Source organism: Zonotrichia leucophrys, chromosome 9, assembly GCF_028769735.1.
Source record: "Zonotrichia leucophrys gambelii isolate GWCS_2022_RI chromosome 9, RI_Zleu_2.0, whole genome shotgun sequence".
NCBI lineage: Eukaryota > Metazoa > Chordata > Aves > Passeriformes > Passerellidae > Zonotrichia > Zonotrichia leucophrys.
Genome location: NC_088179.1, coordinates 8,941,466 through 8,960,740, shown reverse-complemented (window position 1 = coordinate 8,960,740; position 19,275 = coordinate 8,941,466). Strand labels below are relative to the sequence as shown.

The 19,275-nt window shown below is 43.4% G+C and overlaps 1 protein-coding gene across 10 annotated transcripts in view; it reads left to right on the top strand.

The window, feature by feature from the left end:
• Nucleotides 1–18,426, top strand: part of DOCK10 (dedicator of cytokinesis 10) — a 137,710-nt gene extending 119,284 nt beyond the window's left edge. For 8 of the 10 annotated variants that reach the window (XM_064721575.1, XM_064721573.1, XM_064721569.1 and 5 more), the window contains exons 45-56: nucleotides 1,173–1,388; nucleotides 2,077–2,134; nucleotides 2,462–2,560; nucleotides 4,139–4,245; nucleotides 4,704–4,826; nucleotides 5,744–5,857; nucleotides 10,701–10,847; nucleotides 11,155–11,365; nucleotides 13,368–13,558; nucleotides 14,098–14,198; nucleotides 14,536–14,674; nucleotides 17,708–18,426. In XM_064721575.1, the coding sequence (XP_064577645.1) occupies nucleotides 1,173–1,388; nucleotides 2,077–2,134; nucleotides 2,462–2,560; nucleotides 4,139–4,245; nucleotides 4,704–4,826; nucleotides 5,744–5,857; nucleotides 10,701–10,847; nucleotides 11,155–11,365; nucleotides 13,368–13,558; nucleotides 14,098–14,198; nucleotides 14,536–14,674; nucleotides 17,708–17,827 (1,626 nt within the window). In that variant the 3' untranslated portion in view covers nucleotides 17,828–18,426. Of the gene's footprint in view, nucleotides 1–1,172; nucleotides 1,389–2,076; nucleotides 2,135–2,461; nucleotides 2,561–4,138; nucleotides 4,246–4,703; nucleotides 4,827–5,743; nucleotides 5,858–6,528; nucleotides 8,395–10,700; nucleotides 10,848–11,154; nucleotides 11,366–13,367; nucleotides 13,559–14,097; nucleotides 14,199–14,535; nucleotides 14,675–17,707 lie in introns of those variants that run through there. The other 2 variants (XM_064721576.1, XM_064721577.1) reach the window with 2 other exon arrangements.
• Nucleotides 18,427–19,275: the final 849 nt, after the last annotated feature.

Here is a 19,275-nt window from a genome sequence, read left to right as displayed (position 1 = left end):
AAAATTGTATTATTTGTTATTTATTGCTTATTTGGTTCATTTGCCTCGTATCAGAGGCCATACATTGGGACTAATGGAACACAATTGCAGTTAACAAACCATTCTTAGTCTATAATTCCTCCCTTTCCTCTGTTCAGTAAATGTCTAGCAAAATCAAGCACAACAGTTGGGTTTTGTAAGACCTTGCTAGCTCACTGAAGGTATACTTGGCTCTTAGACAAGTTACCATTGCTATTATAGTTATTGTCTGTACAAAAATTGTTGAAAAAGTATTCTGGTTTTTAATTTTTACAATTCTTGTCCAAAGACATGTAAATGTGCATTTTCAGTTTTATACTTTGGGTTGTTGTTCTTCTCTGAAGGTGTCTTTAGGATATCTCCACTGAGATGAATAATAAAGTTAGCATAAGCAAATTGGTAGATAGTTAGCAGAAGTAATTCTGTTGTGTTATCTGATAAGATATCATTACAATTCTATTTGTTTTTGAAGTCCAGCTTTGATTTCATAGCACTGCAGAAAGTCACACTGCTTCTGTGATTTGCTTATCTCTGTGTGACATAGGGGAGGGATTATTTAATTTCATTTACTTTTTCTGAATGTTTTGCTTTTAAACAAAACAAAGGATGGAAATAAGTCTGAAAACAAATGTATTTCATTGCTTATCTGAAAAAGAAAAACTGAAGCACTGAGCTAAGAGAACAGCTGGTGTGAGTAATATAAGGACTCAGTTTTAATCTAGCACAGTGTGAGAAGGTCAGGAGCCAGACTTGTGCTTTATTCCCATGGTGAAACATGCTGGGAGTGTAGTTAAGCAGGACTATCTATAGCACACAGTGCTGTTGCTCAGAGGAAAGTGTGCAGGGATCCAGTTCTGGACCCAGTAAGCAATTGAGGGACACTTGTTCCAGTTCCCTGCCTTCAGCAGGGTTATTGCACATGGCAGTGGAACAGATGACTGACTTGGGCCATCTTACAGTGCTGTGAGACATCAGGAAAAAGCACCCAGGGTTTGTGTGCAGTGTGTGCATGCTCTGGAGCTGTGACTGCTCCAAAGCCTGCCCAGCTAGGGAGGGGATGGAGGCCCTCTGTAAGCAGAACTTTGTCTTGTTTGGGGGTGCAGCATGGGGCTCTGTGGATGGTTTCAGTGATGCATTGCTTATCTTTCCCAAAGAACGTTAATTTCCCAGCAGAGGTGAAGGATCTGACCAAGCGCATCAGGACGGTTCTGATGGCCACAGCTCAGATGAAGGAGCACGAGAAGGACCCTGAGATGCTGGTGGACCTGCAGTACAGCCTGGCCAATTCCTATGCCAGCACCCCTGAGCTACGCAGGACGTGGCTCGAAAGCATGGCCAAGATTCACGCAAGAAACGGAGATTTGTCAGAGGTAATGTGAATAAATGAACAGGGAATCAAATTGTCTTTAGGCTGAGCTGTTCTGATGAAAGGGCTTTGGAACACTGACAGCAGTAGTGAGTTAAGGGAATCATACAGTGTCTCTCATATATTGGAAATCAGAGGAGTAGAGGTTGGAAAACACCTGGGGATGTGATCTGCTTATCTCAGCTTGCCTGACCTTGAGTGCCTGGTACATGCTGGAGCAAGACCTGAAACTGTCTGACAGGGAAGCTCAGGGCAGTGTAACCCTGCTGCCTACCCCTAACAGGCACAGTAGCTGTGGTGTATAGGAGGTCATGGGCAGTGAGTAACCCACAGAAAGGATTTTCTTCTCCCCCACGATGGCCCAGGAGAGGAGCTTTGCTTATAATGCCTTGTCATGTTCATCAAAGACTAAATGGGTGATACAAAATTCCACTGCATAACTCAGGGATACCTTATTTACTAAGTCATCTTAATAGGTTTCTTGAGAAAATCTATGCATTTATGTAAAACACCTCGTGAAATTCATACTTGAGGAGGCTGTCATCATTTAGTCCTTTATTTTCTTTGATTACTTTTGTCTTCCCTTGTCTGCCTCATGATTTGGCAGTGCTGAAAGTAAATGCTCCTTATCACATGTGTGCTGTAATTCTGGGTATTTTAACATATCCATGTATGTTGGTCTCTTGTTTCAGGCTGCTATGTGCTATATTCATATTGCTGCTCTCATTGCAGAGTACCTGAAGAGAAAAGGTAAGATCAACATATCCATAACCAACGGTATATCCATAAATCTTACTGTTCGAAATAATTTTTGGCTATCCTGCTTTCCTTCCCTATATGTAAAGTATTCTTAAAGCAGCTTGAATTCTTCCCAAATGTTTTATTTTTAAAATATGTCATAAATGCTGATCTTAGACTGGAACAGTGAAAGTGTGTTTTGTGTAAAGAGGTTTAATTAAATGTTTAGCAAGCTAGTGCTAATGGAGAATGCTTCACTTGTCAGTCTGTTGTTATTAAATATGCATGTATTAACACATACCAGTAGCAGTATACTAATACCATCTTACAATATCATAGGTTACTGGAAAATGGAAAAGATTTGTACCTCACGTATGCTCCTGGAAGATGCTCAAGTCTCTGATAGTAATGTGTTACTAACAACTCACAATGGAGGAAGTGAGTGCTCTAACCGTGCCTGTTTGTGGGTCAAATAACATGATTAAGACATCAAACTGCTGATTTCCAACTGATCTGGAAAAATATCAACCAAATCAAACCTGTTTCTAGTGCATGTTGAAGGCTGTTATAGAAAATAATGTTGGAAACATCATGAGTTCCTTTGCTGATGCTCTTTGGCTGGTTTGATGGATTGCTCAGAATGTCTCTGGTTATGGGCTTTTGCAGCAGGAAAATCCCTCTTGGGTCAATTGGTGTTTAGCATGCAAATCCATGTCCAATTCCTTGGCTGTCCAAAGCTGGGAGGGCAGGGGAGTGGAATTAATATCTGGTTGTCCATATGTAACTTAGTATAGATAAAGGGGTTTTTTTTAAATCTATGATACATATTTAAAAATAAAGTGGAGGCTTATATTTTTAATGCTTCTATGCCAATGGTTATTTAGTTTATAATATCTGTATTTCATAGTAATTCTCAGCATGAGATATTTTAGCAATTTCCACAAAGAGCAATTTCCAGGGTCAAGGGCAAATATCTGGGAAAGAGAAAACATGGAAAGACTATAGTCCTTCAATACATTTGGAAGTGTCTGTGAACAAGATGAAAAAATGCATCCTTTTAGAAGGAAGCTTTCTGTGAAGAGCAATAGTTGTGAGACAGTTCAGTAGTGTTAAAAGACTTTGCCTGGATAAAGATTATAGTGGCTGGAGTGAAGAACTTGGGTGATTTTGAACCTGTTCTTAAACAGTTTTCAAAACTTGAGAGAGAATGGAGGCTCCCATCTCAGTGACTATGGCTTAGCTTTTTTAATTGAGCCATAGTAGAATTTTCCTGCTGTTAAATTAAGCATGGGCTTTGTCAGGAGTTTGTCACCTCCCCTGGCAGCTTTACCTTCTCCACTCCAGAGCAGTGTTAAAATCCTTGCAGGGCAGACCCTTCCTGATCTGTAAAGTGATGCCTGTGCAAGTTGTTTGTGCTGCAACCGTGGTACTGAAGGCCTCAGCTTAGCAAACACTCGATTTAAGCTCAGTTTTATTCCTTATGAGCCTTTCCATCCACAGCTGGTGCCACCAGCCAGAGCTTTCTGCAGGGGAGTCCCTTGGCTGTGACTGCTGAGCCAGGGCAGGACAGGAAAGCCACTGCCAGTGTGGCCTGGAGCCGCCTCTCCTGGGCTGTGCAGTCCTGGGGACTGACAGGGGGGACACCTGCAGGCTCCCCAGGTGGGAATTGTGTCCCCTCAGCCTGCCAGGGTCATTCCTGCACAAGGAGTGTTGCACATGGAGCTTTGCCAGGCTGCCTGCGCTTAGAGCTCAGGAGCCAAAATGCCAAAGAGAGGAGTAACATCTCTTTGGCATCAGGAGAATGCTGGCATTCCCCTTTGTCTGGAGAAGTGAATTTATACCAATGAGGAAAATGTGGAATAGTCTTATAAATTCCATCAGCTCCATTTGTGCTTCTCATTACTTGGGCTGCAAAAGAAATTAACTCATCAGCTCTGTTTTAGTGGCATCTAGTAACTTACTGAAGTATCTGGTCACTGAGTCATTAACAGCCTTTCTTGTGACTTGCACTTCAAGGCTTGTTTTCCATGGGATGGCCTGCTTTTCTGAGCATCACCCCCAACATTAAAGAAGAAGGTGCTATGAAGGAAGACTCTGGGATGCAAGATACTCCCTATAATGAGGTCAGCAATGTTAACATTTATATACATGTTCTGTATTAACAGAATGTTGTTTCTAGTGGAATCCTGTGCATGTTGCAGCAAATTAGAGTGAGTGTACTCAGGCAATGTTAAAAGGCACACAGCTTTTGAGTGAAATGTCACAGCTGTTGCATGGTGTTTAGCTAAGGACAGCATAAAGTACCAGAGCTGAAATTCAGGGCAGGGGAAAGCCATGAAGCAAACCCATTATTCTGCGTGAGATGTCAAGTATTTTCATGTTACTGTTATTTCAGGGTTTTTTTACTAAAGAAGAGCCATGTCACCAATACTTGATTAAACATTGTGCAATTGCAATAAACCTTAATATAAAAGTTCCAGAATAAAAATGAAGTAGTGGGTATGTGCTTTTGCTGCATTGCTATTAATTAAATGCCACTGGCTGTGATGTCACTGAACTATTTGTGTTTGTGAAATTGCAGAATATCCTTGTGGAGCAGCTGGAATTGTGTGTTGACTACCTCTGGAAATCTGAGAGATATGAGCTTATTGCTGAGGTCAACAAGCCCATCATTGCTGTTTGTGAAAAGCAGAGGGACTTTAAAGTAAGTGGGTGTTTGATTTGGGTCTTTTTAATTATCCTAAGGCAACAGTAAAGATCAAAACTTTTAGGGAAAAAATGTGCTTTCTTTAAAAGGAATGTTTTCTTTCTTCCTGTCTGTAATTCCTCCTTTTAATGTTTTGTGCTGTGAGAAAATAAAAACGTTAGTGTCTTTCCTACCTCCTTTCAGCATCAATGCAACAGTTACTGTAAAAAACTTCCAAATAAACCTCTTGTCTTAGGCAGTGGCTATGGTTTTTACATGGGTTTTAAACCAAGAGCACATTTGGATTGTATTTAAGTTCAGAAAATGCTGACAAATTGCATGATTTCTTCACAATTTCAGGGTTTCTTAGTTTCTTATTTACTTGGCAATTTCAATACATAATGGGTAGCCAGATGATAATTGCATTTACTGATTTTTCGGGGTTAATTGAAAGAGACACAAAGTGGTAGGTAGCAATAAGCTGTATGCTAAGGAAGCAGATCCTCAGATGTTAGCTGAAATTTGGGTTCACTATCCTGAGCAAGTGTTCAGTGGTAACTGTGGAAAGCACATCTTTGTGTGGGGTTGGGAGCTGACTGGGGGTGTTGGCACCTTGTTCTCACCTGGGCAAACAGCACTTGTGTTCTCTGCCACCTTGGCAGGTCAGCAGCACTGTGTGGCGGTGGGATGGTTCTCTGTGAGCCTGCACACAAAGGCTCCACTGCCACCAAACCCCTCAGGAGATGACAGAAGTGTTGCAATGAATTTGTAATGACTGCTAACGAGTTTAAACTGTCCCCTTAGCACATCCAGCCGTCTTGGCAAAGGTTTGGGAAGCCAACTAAGGCAAGCAGGGCTGTGCAGAGCTGTGGTGGCATTTCCCAAGGTGCTGGCATGCCCTCACCTGCCCTCTGTCTGTCTGTGTGTCCATGCAGAAACTGTCTGACCTGTACTACGACATCCACCGCTCCTACCTGAAGGTTGCAGAGGTGGTGAACTCTGAGAAACGCCTCTTTGGCAGATACTACAGGGTGGCATTCTATGGGCAGGTAAGTGAGCCTGGGCTCTTCTGTCCCCACAGTCACATTTCAGACTGTTCCTGATAGACTTCAGGGAAGCACTTGTTGGTGAATCCCAGGGTAAAGCTGCCTCATGGGTCAGAGCCCAGCAGGATTCTAGTCAGCAGGGAGCACCCCATTGCCTCTGTGCAAACCACTACTGTGGATTTAGGGTGTATTAGAGACCCGACTTCTATGTCAGCTTTAGTTCTTGGCTTCATAAAGCAAAGCTGCGACTGGGGCAGGGCAGGTTTTTCAAGCCACAACATAAATAGAACCAGATAAGGCATCTTTGATATATGGCACTCTCCTCCAATAGATCTCAAAGCAGAGCAGTATTTGCAGTAGATGCTTTGTTGTGTTTTTCACTGACTCTGCCTTCTGCTTCCAGGCTACCTCTGGTTCTGTGCAATGTACTGTAGAATAGCATTATTCCCTCTGCTGTGCTTCAGCACCCTTGAAGCATTATTTTGTGCTTTCTTCCACCACAAACCAGTGTAGCAATCCAGCATGTTCCTTTTAGTCCTGGTTTTGGCAAGCATAAAATTTCCTGTGCTCTAAAATATAAAGTGCGTAAACAACAGATTGATGTGAATCATTCTGTTTGCTAATTAGATTTTAATGCAGAAATTTGCTCTTTTCTCCTTTTGATCTTATTCAAGGCTGTGGTAAGTCTAGTTCTGTTGCATGTTTTGTTTAATTCTCCTCACACATCCTTCATCCTTCCCTCTACTGTTAATTGACATTAATTTTCCTGTGCTCTCGATTCTTTGGTTCATGGCAGATAAAATAACATTGCTGCATTCATTGTTGCATCCTGCAAACTAACTTTTGTTTGTTCAGTTACCTGAACTACTGAGCTGTACCTATCATCATGTTGTGTGTGCACTGTGGGGCCCAACGCTGCTTCATCTCATCTCAGTGGAAGTTCCTCTCAGCTCCACTGGGAGTGGGATTGGAGCCCCTCTTCCTCTGTTGCAAGTCCTGGGGTGGCATTAATGCTGTTTGAATGCAAGCCTGCTTTGCTGGCCTGCACTGCAGCTCCCAAGGGCAGGGCTGCAGGGTCAGTCTGGGGTCATGGCAGTGGCCACTGGAGCACTCTGGGCAGGTCATGGCCATGGCCAAGGTCCTGGCAGTCCCTGTAGGAGAAAGCAAATGGAATTCAGGGGGAATGGCAGGTCCTGGCTCTCTGGACAGATTAGCAAAGCTGAATTTGCCAAATGCAAGGAGCTGCACCTGAGGAAGGGCAGAGTTTTCCTTATGCCTGGCCTTCCTCAAAATGACAGCAGAGCTCTCCCAGAGGCAGTGGCTCTCCCAAGGGTAATTTAGCTGCAGCACTTCTGGGTTAGCATCTCTGTAACAATGCAATGACTTCCCAGGTGCCAGTGCCACAAGGACAGCTTCATTTAAACAGCTTTAGTGCTCTAAAGGGTATGACTATGTCACAGCTGTGTCTTCCTCTGTCTGTTCCCCCCAGGCACTGGGCTCTAAAGGCAACAGGCACTGCTTTCCCCTTCCCCTTTGCAGGAGAGGTGTGATGTGGCTGCTGTTCCTTAACTGAAACAAAAGCTTGCAGGGAAAGCAGATTAAAGAACAAAAGATTAATACTGGGAGGGAGAATATTGGGGGTTCTGAGTGGAGAAAGATCTGCTGCTGCACCTGAAAAGTGTTCTTCATGCAAAGGCAGAATTTGGTTACTGCATTGCTGCAGGGACCCTGTGCAGGGATGGTTTGAATTAATATGATCCTCAGGGGGGACACAGTCATCTGTTTTCACCAGCAAGAGTTATTTGCCAGCTCAGGGAGCTGGATCTCCGGGCAGCTGCTGGTTCAGACTGCACTTTCTGTTAAAGGCCTTTGGTGACAATGTCTCATTGCACCCCCAAGTGACCACACTGGCCAGTGCATATGAGTTTACTCACAGATGAGTGTTTGAGAAATCAGTATTTTTCTTTAATTAAGAGCCAAAAAGTCCTGATAAATGTACTGAATACCTGAGAACTCATATTGTGCTGAAAAGCAAAGGCATTCAAGAGCTGGTTTTCAGAGCAGTGTCAGGCAAAGGCAGAGCTGGGGTTTGTTCTGCTGTGTGTACAAGAAGCTGGAGAAGTTGGAGGGCAGAGTTTCATAGTGATCACAATCACTTACTGTGGGGTGAGACAGGGAAAGAAACATGGGATGCCAATTCCTGGCAGGGCAAGCCGAAGGCTTTACCTCAGCACCTTTCACCAAAGGGCAGAGAAGGGTCTGTGAGCTCCAAGGCTGTGTCTGGAGGGGTGTGAGGATGACGAAGGGCCTTATCAGAACTCCCACAGTGATAACTTACCTCTCAGAGGATCAGAGCTCAGTGGAAGCCAGTAACCTGCTGTTCAGGGGTCATGTGCCTTCCATCATCATCAGCTGCTCCCTGTCACAATTTTCATCTGTGAGGCTGCACTGTCCTTGTAGGACCAAACCAGCCAGGATGGAAATAATCCAGGGAAATGCATCGATAATGTAACCTTGGCTGCTTAATATTTTAAAATCCTGAAATTGGAGGATATTTGGCTTCTGAAAAGTATTTAATCTTACTTTTAATAGTCTTTGCCAGACATATAGCATATGGCAGACATGATTATTTATAGCTCACAGTTAACTTCTGCTTGTCACTTGTCAGCTGAAATACTGTAGGGAATATGTCCTTAAATGATGTCTCTTGTATTAGAGATAAGATAAAATCTGATAGTTTTTTTATTTTCAGGTATTTTTTTTAAAGTAAAACGATTAACAGAGATATCATCTCAGTGTGCCATGCAGCATCAGCAGAGATTTGGCACTTAGATGTAAGCACTGTTTTTCAGCATGCAAACATACACAGAATCAGGGTGTAAGAGCATAAACTATATTCTAGCTTGCTATGTGATCATTTTGGAAAACAGGAGGGATTTTGTTGAAAACACTGGATAGTAACAGAAAGCAGATATCTTTTGATAGAAACAGTGCAGAGTAGTATGTTTAAGTATGATTGCATCAAACTGATGAAGTTTTCCCACATGAAGCAGTTTTGATTCAATGGAAACAAGATCAAAAACCAGATTATGATCCTGTATAAATTTTCTCAGTGTAATCAATAGGAAGTCATTTGCCTGCCCAGCTCAACAGATTGTTTGTAGGATAGCAACTTTGGAGCTTTAGTTTTTTTCTCTGATTACCTGTGAAGGTCTTCATATGCCTATGGAATTTAATTGATAATGTTGTTAAAAATCATGCAATGTTAGAAGGTCCCTGTGAGACTGAAGAAGATGCTGTCAGATGAGCTGCTCTTGCAGCTGTTAGTTATTGGTTTCCAGTAATGCCCACAGTACTCCTGACACTTGCCAAATTAAAAGACAATTTTATTGCCCCTTGTCCTCACTGAAGGAGAAGCCAGAGATGCACATATTTGTTAATCCCCATTGAAATAAAGCTTGGGAGGTCCTAAAGAAGCAATGAAATTCATAGCTTATTTTATTTTAATTCTGTTTGGGGTTTTTTGGTGAAGATTTTCCTAATCAATAATTTTAGAGGGCAAAGTTGAAACACACTTCCAGATTAAAAAGCTGGATTTTGCACAAGTACCTTCTGAATAGATTTTGGAGATATCTCTTGCCTTCATTAATTTCTGCTTCTCTGTTTTTCTACAGATAGCAGTTTGCTTAGGCTTATTGTAGAATTGGCCATCCAAGCCACATCATGTGAAGTCCAAAGGGCCTTGGCTCTGACATCACTAGTGCTGTCTGCCTTTCCCCCTATCCCTGCAGCTTCAGGTGTTTTCCTCTGGCTCACTGTGCATTAAGGTGGAAGGAGGAGGCTGTGAGTGTAGCTGCAGTGGTGCCCATCACCAGCTGCACAGGACACCCCAGGAGGGGGCTGGTGCTGCCCATGGCACTGGGACAAATGCAGTCCTTGTTAAAGGGGCACTGCTGCTTTCTGCCCGGCTGGGAGAGTGCTCCTGCAGCATTGATGGACATGTTCACCTTGGGGCAGCTGAGTGTCTCACCTGCAGGGGATGCAAAGCTCTGTTAACTTTCAGAGGTTGGCATTTCTTCTGAAGCCTGACAGATTCATGTTCAGCTCTTAGTGGACCCTTTTATTCAAGCTCTGCCAAGTCCATCCAATGTATTAAATAATGACTTTAACAAGACTGTACCTTTGTTACAAAGGAACACGGTCTGTGCATCTATTTGTTGTTTTTCTTTCTCTTTTCAAACGTGAATAATTTGCTAATTGTCTCTGCAAGTGCTGCAGTTCTATGTGGCCTTTCAAGGTGCCCACCAGAGTTTCTCTTCAGCTGCCCTGAGGAGATGCAGGCTGGTTCCCATGTGCTCCAATGCCAAGGCCATGGGCAGCAGTGCCCAGCCTGTGCCTGCACACGTGGCTCCCAGAGGATGCTCTGGAGGTGACATGCTGCTCACAACCCAGCTGGCTTAGTGTCTAGCAAACAGCTGTTAATTGAACCAAATTATTAAGATTTAAAGAATTTTTAATTCTAGTTTTTAATCCATGAGGGTTTTTTTCATCATACACACATCATCATTTTCAAGAAAGGCCTTTAACTCTGTAAGCTGCTCAGTCTCTTAAGTGAATAAATCTTTTCCTGGGTAACTTTGGAGATTGCAGACCAGTATAAACAGTGACCTCTGGGCACATGTCTGCTAGGAGTGGACAGAGGTAAGCTTTTCACTTAGGTGCTGGAAGGGGCCTACTGGATGCTCTGGTGGGTATACAGGCAACTTTGATTCCTGATGTAAGCACCTCATTTAGGTTTTGCCATGGCTGTTATATTCACTGTATCCTTTTGTTCCTTTCTAAACAGGGCTTTTTTGAAGAAGAGGAAGGTAAAGAGTATATCTATAAAGAGCCCAAATTAACTGGCTTGTCTGAGATCTCTCAAAGGCTGATGAAACTTTATGCAGATAAGTTTGGAATAGATAACGTGAAGATCATCCAGGATTCCAACAAGGTATGAAAGACGTGTGGTTTTGCACAAGGGACAGACCTGAGTGCATGGTGCAAGATGAGCAAGCAGATGCAGGTTGTTTTCTGTCTCATTTAGCTCTCATCCATTTTTGTCAATGGCTATTGTCAAAGGTGCCACTCTTCTTAGGGAACTCTTGGTAAAATGCCCTTGTATCCATCCACGATCTGAGTGTTACATTTGGAAGTCTCAGTTTTCATCGGTATGGCCATAAATAAATAAACACATCAAAAATGTTATGGATGCCTTGGGAGCTCATCACACTTAACATAATTTTATTATTTTCCTGCAGGTGAACCCCAAAGACCTGGACCCCAAATACGCCTACATCCAGGTGACCTACGTGACCCCTTTCTTTGAGGAGAAGGAGGCCGAGGAGCGCAGGACGGACTTTGAGATGCACCACAACATCAACCGCTTCGTGTTCGAGACGCCCTTCACGCTCTCGGGCAAGAAGCACGGCGGGGTGGAGGAGCAGTGCAAGAGGCGCACCATCCTCACCAGTACGTCTGCTCCCCTGCTCCACCCCGCCTTGCCCAGCCCACAGGGACAGCTCAGGGGCTAGGGACCCATCACTGGCTCTCTGCCATGCCTGGCTCCTGCTTCCAACTCTGCATGTCCTGCATTTCCTGCTCTCCAGTGAGACAGACACACTGTAAACTGGAGCTTGTTTAGGTCTGAGCTGACTGGAAGCATATGCTTAGTGGAGAAGGGCATGCATGGAGTTTGGGAGACCTTCCAAAGCATGTAGGGCAATCAGAAAAGTGTTAGCTCAGATCAGACTTAATGCATCATAACAGTGCCTTTGCCAAACTCCCTGAGATCCATGAAAGGCCTTGACTAGAAGTAAAGAGTTGTAAAGGTGAATAATTCCTCTGCCAGCTCCCATGGCAGTATTTGGGTTTAATGTTAAAAGTACCTCTTCACTGCTTTAAGGATGATGCTTTAATAATAGGCTCATCTGCAGGTGGGTGTTGTGCAGGATGATAACTCATCTTTTCACCATGGGTCTTGGCCACGTCTTCCTTACAGACCTGCTGACCAGCTTAGGGATAGTTATTTTCATTCAGCTGCTTTATTTTTCCCTATAATTGACATCTTAACTGTTCTTGCAGTGATGTAACTTGGGAGTGGTTCTGCTGGAGGCAGCTTAGCACTCAGAACCATTTTCTTTTAATAATAAACAATTCAAAGTAAAAGCCTAGTAGGATGTTCTGCTAAGAGTAAAACTTGCAGACAGAAATTTTTATTCAAAATGGGAGTAAGATACACTACAGAGAATTTTTTTAAGCTAGACATAAGATTTCAATCGGTGTTTTAGGGCAGGAATGTCAGGAGCACTAGATATGTCTTCTCTTAATGAGTCATATTAAACTGAAATTTTTTGCTCCTTATCATGATTGAGATCTCTCTTTTTAAAAGCCTCCTTTGTGAGACTACTGCTGAAACTTGACATGTCTGAATTTTGATGTATGAGGAACTGTCTGAGATGGAGGCGTTGTTCTCATGGGCAGCCATGGGCAGAGAGGCTGATGCTCACAGCAAAGGCTCCCAAGTCACAGAAAATCCAGTTCCCTGCCAACTTCAGTGCATCTCCTTCTCCCAAAGGACAACGTGAAAAAAACGGCTTACAGTGCAAGCATAGTCACCTAAAAGTTTTGTTCTGGCAAGCCAGGAAAGAGGCACTGATGTCGGAGGGTGTCTTGTTACATGACACAGCTTTGCTTGTAAGAAGAAGAAAGGAGGAACAGCTTGTGTGTGCTTTTAAGTGCTTGGGCAGCAGTAGGTGTTTTGAGATCTGCACTTAAGCAGGTAGTTTCATGGACTTGAAAGTGAAAGTCTGTTATGGTCTGCCTGGCAAAAAAAGAGAGGGCTGTTCTTCTGGCAGAATATTTTCTCTGGGTTATTACATGCTGTCATCAGCTCCCACCACTCTCAGCCCTGCTCCATCTCTGGCATTAGGTGGGAATTTGATGACTCCTCCCCTGCTTTACCCTTCGGCACCTACCTCACCTCAGTGCTTTTCACTAAAGGAAATGGTCTTTTCTTCTCTTTTTTCTTTTTCTTTTTTTTTCCCACTCCTGCTTGATAAAGTCATGTGTTTTCATTTGCTTCCTGTGTAAACTGAAGCACTTTCCGTTTGAGAAGAAAGCAAGGCTTCTGCTATGGCTGGAGGAGTGGTGCAGTCAGTTGTGCTGGGTGCTGGAGTGGCACCTGCACTTCATCTGCTCCAGAGCCTGCTGGGCCAAGGGCAAGTGCAGTGTGGCTGCAGCCCTTGATGAGCTCAAAAGGAAATGCTCTTCCAGTGTCAGGTACATCAGAATTCAATTTGGACCTGCTGTGCCACTTCTACTCATTCAGTGATTAAAACTTAAGTTTTATGGATTAATAAAGAGATTGACAAAGTCAAAAGTTAATACTTTGACTTAATTGTTCTGCTTTCCTAAACACTCCCTTGTTGGGTGCATTCTCTGACCCATTTCTCTCTCTCTTTCTCTTGAGTAGCCAGTCACTTGTTCCCCTATGTGAAGAAGAGGATTCAGGTCATAAGCCAGACCAGCACAGAGCTGAACCCCATTGAAGTGGCCATTGATGAGATGTCCAAAAAGGTCTCAGAGCTCAATCAGCTTTGCACAATGGAAGAAGTGGACATGATCCGACTGCAGCTCAAGCTCCAAGGAAGTGTCAGTGTCAAGGTAATGACAATTTGCTGCCTGTTTCTTTTTTTGCAATGCATCTACCTAATTTTTTACTTTGATTTCCATCATTCCAGACATTTTTTGCTCTTTCAATTCAAGTCTACTCTAAATAACAAATAAGACTTTTCTAACAAGACTGTCCCATATCACTTGAGAATATGGCCCATCACAAGCAGGTGGATTCTTTAAAGGGAGTTTTGCTAGGATTGACTTTGTCATTCCCTATTTAGGAAAGTTAGGATTGTGACAGGCACGTGTATTCCTGGTGCTCTCATTGTAATATCCACAAACAAACAAGTAATTGTCTGGGTGCTCAGCTGGCTGGGGGCTTGGAAAGGCCAGCACAGATCTGTAGCTCGTAGAGGTTGAGCAGCTCCTGTTTCCTAAATAAAACCCCTCAGCTTCCATCCTGGTGACAGAAGGAGTGAGGGGATGCTCTTCTCACAGCCTGAGGCCAGTCTCCAAGCCCTGGAGCACAAGAGAAACAACAATCTATGGCTTGTTCTCTGTTCCTAAGCTGTGCATTTCTCACACAGGTAAATGCTGGACCAATGGCCTATGCTCGAGCTTTTCTTGAAGAGACAAATGCTAAGAGATATCCTGATAACCAAGTTAAGCTTCTGAAGGAAATCTTCAGGTAAACATTAATATTAGGCTATTCACCTGCCACATAACACATAGGACACTCTGTACAGCACAGGCAGACAAGACATGAAATCAGGCTGATTTCAACCTGCCTAATTTACATCTGCATTTACACTATCTTACAAGTCACTCCTGAGAAACATTTACTGCAGTTCTGGGCTGCCCTAGCAGAAAACATTCCTTTTGATCTGAGAATGAGTTCTGAAATTCACTTCCCACAAGGTGCAGTTTGCAACGGGGAGAAGAGTTGCAGCACTGTGTGTGTATAGATGGGTTTTTTCATTCCTCCAAAAGCCATGTCACTGTTTTTTGTGTTTTGGTGCTTGCAGGCAGTTTGCTGAAGCCTGTGGCCATGCCCTGGATGTCAACGAGCGCCTCATTAAGGAGGACCAGTTTGAGTATCAGGGAGAGATGAAGTCTCACTACAAGGACATGCTCAGCGAGCTCTCTGTAGTTATGAATGAACAGGTGAGAAAATCCATTTGGGTGCTGGGTGGGCTCCATGAGGGTGGCTGATTGTGTCTTCTAGTGACAAATGAAGCTGTAGAGAAAAATACTAGAAGTGAAACCTTGCAGTTTATTTTTTTGTGGTTTTGGCTTTTGTTTTTTCCCCTATTTTTTTTTAATAGAAGTATATCCTATATCTGATCAACCAAGGTCTGTTTTCTGCCTTGTTACATATTGAAAAGCTGGGTGTTTGTGAGGCTAAATGCTGGCTGGGATTTAGAGGCATAGAAAAATAGTGTAAACTAGTGCTCAATGCTTTGCTTGCTTTGTCCTATAGCTGTGTTGTATTTAATTAAAACAGTAAATTGCTATTAAGATGTAGCTTATACCACAGGAGGTATCTTTATTGTGTCTATTTATACTCAGCTTTCAGAGAAGGTTATTTTTCAATTTTTTTCTTTTTACTTGAGTACATTGTCAGGATAGATGCCATGTATTTGGCAGCTTCAGAAGGATGAGCATGCATATATACATTATATGAATTGCATCCCAAAATTCTGAATTGGACTCCAGTGCACACTTGCAGCTATTCTACTGCTGTGTCCGGGCAGATCTTTTTTTTTTTTTTAATTGTCAGTTTAAATTAAATATTGAGCAATTTGCATGCTGAAGTGCTAATTAAACCATGTTTAATTATATCTCTGCATGTTTATGGGAAGGCTACCTTAGATTGCATGTGATAAATAGTTCCTCTCTAGCAGCTGTGCTGGATTTCCAGATGCCTGTAGCATCCAAAAGCCCTGTTGGTGCAGAGTAACTTGGTTTAACCACTGTTATCAGTGCCTACATGGCTCTTCATTACCCCATGCTGTATTATTCATCTTCACATATATGTAGAATAAGGGTTGACCTGAATTTTTTGCCCATTGTTGTACTTACTGTGGCATTGAGTGAGTTTTTCCTTGAATGTAAAGCTCCCAATTGCTTGGGGGCCTGGTGCCTGCTGGATGGGATCGAGCTCAGGGGTGGCTGCAGGTCTGGGGGTTGTGCTCCTCTTCTCTTCAGGTGTATAAAGATTTGTGAACCTCAAGCCTTCCAGTGATTTTATCCTAACCAGTATTTATCACTGTTTTGTTAAGTATGTAAGTGTTAAAGGTGTTATTTATTAATCAATATTCACGCATCTCACATGGAAGTTATTTTGGCCATCAGTCATTGTGCATAGGCAGCACCATAAGTCTTGTGTGGACTACAGTTTCCCACAAGAATGGAAAACGGATGGGCAGCTCAAATGAGGCATGAGCAGCCTGTGAGATTCAGGATTCATAAAACATTTGGAGAGTTCTGTTAAATGCTCATACCTGTATTTATATCCATGAGCTCTGAGTTTTCTTCATACTAAATAATACAAAAATATGTGTACAAATCAGTGCTCATGTGTAAAGAGTTCATCCAACAAGAGTCAAAATTGTCATCTCTTTTACCAAAATCATCTGAATTTTAAAGTCCACCCTGAAAACAGTCTCCCACTTGCAATCCTTTGGGGAAGCCTAAAATGTGACATCCCCATTTTCTGGGCAGTGGGGGGTTTTGAGAAAACTCTACTCCTCTTGCAGTGAACTAATGAACTCTCTGCTTCTGAGCAGAGCATTTCCTCAGAGAAATCACATGCCATAAACTGTGGCTGAAATATTTATCTCACAGTTGGAAAGCTTGAGGCTCTCTTGCATCTGTGCTGTGTGCTTTACACCAGTACAATTTGCCATCTTTCCCATTGTTGTATTCAAGAGAGTTTTGTTTCTCACCTACTGACAGTGACTTTTTCATCACCATATGTTTTTTCTCTTTTTTGTTTTTCTCTTTTTTGTTTTTCTTTTCTGACAGCTCTGTCATGGTCCTTGCTTATACAGCTTCTCTTCTTCCCTGTCTAACATTTCCCTCAATACTATAGCCAAAAGTGGTATGTTCATTTTTCTTACATCTATTTTTTTTTTCTTTTAATGTCATATACTTCCCTCACTTGCTGGTTTTTCTGCTGGGTATGTTTGTTTCATTTCATCTCTAATGACCCCCTTGCCAGGGAGTTTAAAGAAAGATCTAAGCTGTATGTGTGATGTGTTGTGCCTGAGCAGTCTTGAGAGGCCTGTTCTTTAGGATGCTAGCTGTGACCTTTGGGGAGGCCAGTGAGGCAGCTGGACAAGAGCCCCCTGATGCAAAAGCAAGTGCCAATAGCAGCAAAAGCAGCTGCCAGGGCGTGCCCAAGTCCCATGCCCTCCCTGCAGCCCACGATGTGAGAGCAGCTCCTGCCCAAGCTGCTGAGGCTGTCCCTGCTCAGGCCTGCCCAGGTGTCAGCTGAGGGGTGGCTGCAGCCCTGGCCAGGGACAGCTGGCAGTGATGCTGTAGGGCTCCACCTGGAGCTTTGGCAAGGGGAAGGCTTCTCTTGCAGTGCTGGTGCTGTGTGGTTAGTGGGGATCGCCCTGTCTCTGCTCTGAATGCTTCCACAAAGCACCCATGGAGGATGACAGGGTTATAAAGAGCTTTTACCAAGGCTAGAAGAGCTTCTTCAGGAAAAAGATCTTCATTCTTTAGGACAGGGCAGAGCTTTTGCCACTGCTGCTCGACTGCAACTCTGCCCCCAGGCTCAGCCTGGCACTTGGTCCAGCCCTGCTGCCCAGCCTGGGCAGCTCTGTGGGGCTGCTGCACGCCCAAGTGACAGCGTGGGCAGAGCTGGGCCTGTCTGTGGAGGTGCTGAGGTGGGTGTCCTGGAGTTTGCAATGTCTAGGGGACTTGTGTGAGAGTGGTGCAGTTCAGGGAACCCCATGGAGCTTGGCAGAGGTCAGCCCAGCCCCATTTTACCCCTGACTCAGAGGATGTCATCCCTGCCCCTGCAGCGTCCAGTTACCAGCCAAAGGTCCCTTTCCTCTGTCAGATCCTTGGCATCCTTGTATAACAATTAGAAAATGGGAAATCCTTGGTTAAACAACAAACACTTCAGACACCAAATCATTCAGATCTCTCTCACTGTTGCTTGTATTATATTTTTTTTCTGCAAAGATTGCCTACAAGGAGGACTCAGCAAAGCATCCAGGGATGGAGCGCACGTATTCCCGAGTCATCCATAGAGGCAGCTCCTCGGTGCCAGCAGCAGCCACTCCAGCAAACCCTGATGCCTGACTGCAGCCTGGGGAAGAGCTGCTGCCTGGGGTGGGGTTTCTCCTTTGTTGTTGAGGCTGTTTTTTCCTTTTAGATTAATAGTACTGAAAATTAAGTTGATGGACAATACCAGGAAAAGGATTTGAGTGTTAAGATTTTAATTTATTGGAAGTCTTCACGGTGTTATTTTAAAAAATGCAAGCTTGAGAATTTTTTTTTTGCCTGCCCCAATATTTGCACATTCCCTCTCTTTTTTTCTTTTTCTTTTTTGTTGTCAATTTTTGGTTTTGAGCCGCCTTTATTAAGCCAGGCTGATTACAAAATTCCCATTGAATAGATAGGTACACGGCAAACCCTACGTTTGCTATAAATTATAATATATCTAATACTAAGTCCTAGTATACATATATTTTAAAGGTCAGAGTGGATGTTTTATAACATTTAAGCATATTGCAATTGTAAATAGAAGATGTGTAAAATATGTCATTTTTACAAGATTTTAAAAAATATCTTTTTAGTTAATTATGACAGTACTAAGGATATGGATAACATTTCAGTTACCATTATATTAAAATATTTGTGTATGTGTATAAAAGCGTCCATAAAATTTTCTCTTTGAAGCTCTGTGCATTGGTTCATTCCTATGACAGCACTCTCTGGAGTGGTGGAGATCAGGATCATCCCAACTGTCTGTCATGTTCTGGATGCTGATAAAGACACCTATGACATCTGCAGAACGTGGCTCTGGGTTCTCTCTGTGGCCCCAGACTGAAGTCACCCTGAGAAGCAGCTTGGTGTAGTTCTCCTGCTTCAGACCAAGAAAACTCAGATTTTCCTTTGAAGGTCATAGTCCCAGATTTTTCCTGGGGCACATTGGGAAGCCACGTGCCTTTGAGATGTTTGTTTCAGTTTCTGCATCATGTGGAGATAAATAAGGTGGAGTGATTGTGCCAGTTCTTAGGAGTTCCCACACTCCTTCATGTTCATTCACAGAAAACCCCTGCTTGCAGCAGTCCCTGCTTGTAGTACTTGTGTGTTAGACTTCTTCCCCACAATTTTGCTAAGCTTGTTTTTTTTCTGTTTAGCTCATTTCCCCTGGAGAAGCTCTGGTGGTTGCCCTGAGGCCTCCACAGGTTTGTTCAGGGCAGAGGCCAGCGCTGTGGCTTTCTGCCTGGGGGTACCAGGAGGAATTTTCCAGTGTTTTGCTTCATTCTGCCCTCTTGTCTCTTCTCATAACACCCCAAGTTCACAACTGGTGCATCTCAGCTGGAGTTGTAGCCTGGCCCTGCAGGCCAGAGTCAGGGGTGGGCTCTGAATTCACCCTCACCTTCGTCTCTGTGTGAAAGGCAGAGGTGCTGTGATCCAGCCTCCACCAGCCAGCACCTGCTGCTGTCTCACTCAGCACATCAGCAGTTTTCCAGAATTCTTGGCTAAGGTTTGGAACTCCCCCCAATGTCCTTGGCTGGTGG